A 2,202-nucleotide genomic window follows, 5' to 3' on the forward strand; every position below is an offset into this window, starting at 1 on the left:
TTTTGCATAAAAAATTTCACTATGAACAAAATATTAAAATTTCATTGAAGTGCAAGGTATTATTATTATAATATATATATATATATTACAATTAGTATTGCCACAACAAAATTGTGTACATGCAAAATGGACACCTGCCATACAAAAATTTTAGAATATGATATGAAAGGAAATGAAGAAATTTTCCTGAATCGAGTTATACTGTGTTCACAAGCAGACTCTCTTGTCACCAAAATCGCTTTTTATTGTAGGCGATGAAAGGCAAAGGGACGGTGCCATTCAATATTCAATTATATATCGTTGTGGGTGTTTGGCTATAGAGAACAAAAAATAATAATATGTTAAAAGTAATTGGAAATTGTATTGCAAGCGTTAACTTGTTTGTTTTTATGATTCAAAAATAAATTTTAATACTGATAAAAATTAGCAAATTAAAAACACGTTTGTGCACCGTTAAGAATGTGTTATTAAAGGGAATGTGAAAATTATCCTCTCTTCGAGAATTCATATTCTTGAGTTGGTATTTCAATAATTCTTGATTATATGTATATGTTCTTCGTGTGCAACCAGCTTTAAGCAATTGCAATCGATTTGTCATCGGTAGCGAGTGTTTTGATATTGTCCAGTGCATTCGATGTAATTATAAGAGGGAATATATTAATAAACTAGGATTGTCAAAAATGGTTTTAGCAAATGTGCTACTATTAAGCCAAATTGCTGGTCATGTAATATTAGTTATATTATCGTTGTGCATGATGGTGCCTCTTGGTATGAGTGTCCATGAATTTGGGTAGGTACCTTTTTATCCAATTAAGACAAAATATTTTGGTGCGTAATAAGTTGTTATTTTTAAAGTGGGCACTGTTTGCTTTTTACAACTGGTAAATGGCGTGAAGAGGATGGAATGTTTGAAGTAAAATGGTCTTCAACAAGTTTTTGCAGCTTTCCACTTTTTACTGCAATGTTTCTACTCCTGATTTCAACTTTACAGATTTATCGGTATGAGTCTGCTTTTTTATTTAATTATAAATTTAATAGACCGTTTATAATAATATAGGTACTCAAGGATGAAAGAAGAAGCTTCGTTTCTCTCTTTATTCATTGATGTTGTGGTTGGTATTTGGATGTTAGCCTTTTCAATTCTGTCGGCAATTATGGTTACTTTAGGATTTATTGTATGGTGTGATGGTATGACTGAACGATTTCCGTCTTGCGAAACAGCAGCAGGACAAAATATAATTCACGGAGACCAAGACCATATTGACACATCTGACTTCTATATAGAAATGGGGACAGCTCAGGTAAATAACATCGTACCTCAATAATAAGATTTTTTTATACATTGTATTGTTTAAAAGTTCGGTGCTTGGGGTTCTTTTGCAATATCGGTTGGAATAGGTGTTATAGCACTTCTTAAACTCATTCAAAATCATCAAGTGCGTAATATTAAAGTTTCAATGTACTTGGAACGTCAGAAACTAGTAAATCAACATCAGCATCAATTAGATGGACAATCTACAACACCGACAGTTTCTGAAGATAATAAATAAACATTATATGTGATATAGAGAATTTTTTAAAATTGTTCAAATACTGCTCTCATATTGTACATTATACATATACATATATTTTTTATGTTTGTATTTTAATCGAAATATTGAAATTATATTACATTAGCAATTTTATCAGTAGAAGAAATCATCACCATTATATTAATAAACTTATATAAAGTGAATTAAATAAATATGTATTCATTGACATTTAAATTTATACAATTTGTTAGAGAGCATAATTAAATTTAATGCTAAAAGTTCAAGAAATCGGTATCTATATGTTATTGTGAGTATCTAGACCCTGCTTCGGGAAAGGTAATATGTTAGCTATCATCGGTGAGATTCCTCTAAGTTGACAGGCTTCCCAGGTTTCAGTATTTTGAGATAGCTTACTACCATCGAGCCTAGGTATTATTACAATTATATTGAATCAAAAACTCTCAGGTCAATTGCAAAAGCTCCATGGTACATATGTTTCAAATCATACTATTCACAGAGATTTAAAAATATGCAAAGTGAAAGATGAAATAAAAAAGTTTABTGAAAGATACAAAATCAGGTTAGAGATTCATCCCAATCCTTTAGCAGTGGCATTACTACAGGCACCCACTACAACAAGGTTAAAAAGAAAAGACATATTAAACTTGTA

At 30.5% G+C, this 2,202-nt stretch overlaps 1 protein-coding gene across 1 annotated transcript; it reads left to right on the forward strand.

The window, feature by feature from the left end:
- The first annotated feature begins 572 nt into the window (after positions 1–572).
- On the forward strand, positions 573–1,766 carry LOC108966251 (transmembrane protein 179). The gene is made up of 4 exons (XM_018929002.1): positions 573–790; positions 856–999; positions 1,058–1,301; positions 1,359–1,766. Exons 1-4 carry the CDS (start codon positions 681–683, stop codon positions 1,548–1,550), a joined length of 690 nt encoding a protein of 229 aa, XP_018784547.1. The 5' UTR covers positions 573–680; the 3' UTR covers positions 1,551–1,766.
- The last annotated feature ends 436 nt before the right edge of the window (positions 1,767–2,202 follow it).

The sequence above is a fragment of the Bactrocera latifrons genome, unplaced genomic scaffold, assembly GCF_001853355.1.
Source record: "Bactrocera latifrons isolate USDA-ARS-PBARC rearing strain unplaced genomic scaffold, ASM185335v1 scaffold_158, whole genome shotgun sequence".
Classification (NCBI taxonomy): domain Eukaryota; kingdom Metazoa; phylum Arthropoda; class Insecta; order Diptera; family Tephritidae; genus Bactrocera; species Bactrocera latifrons.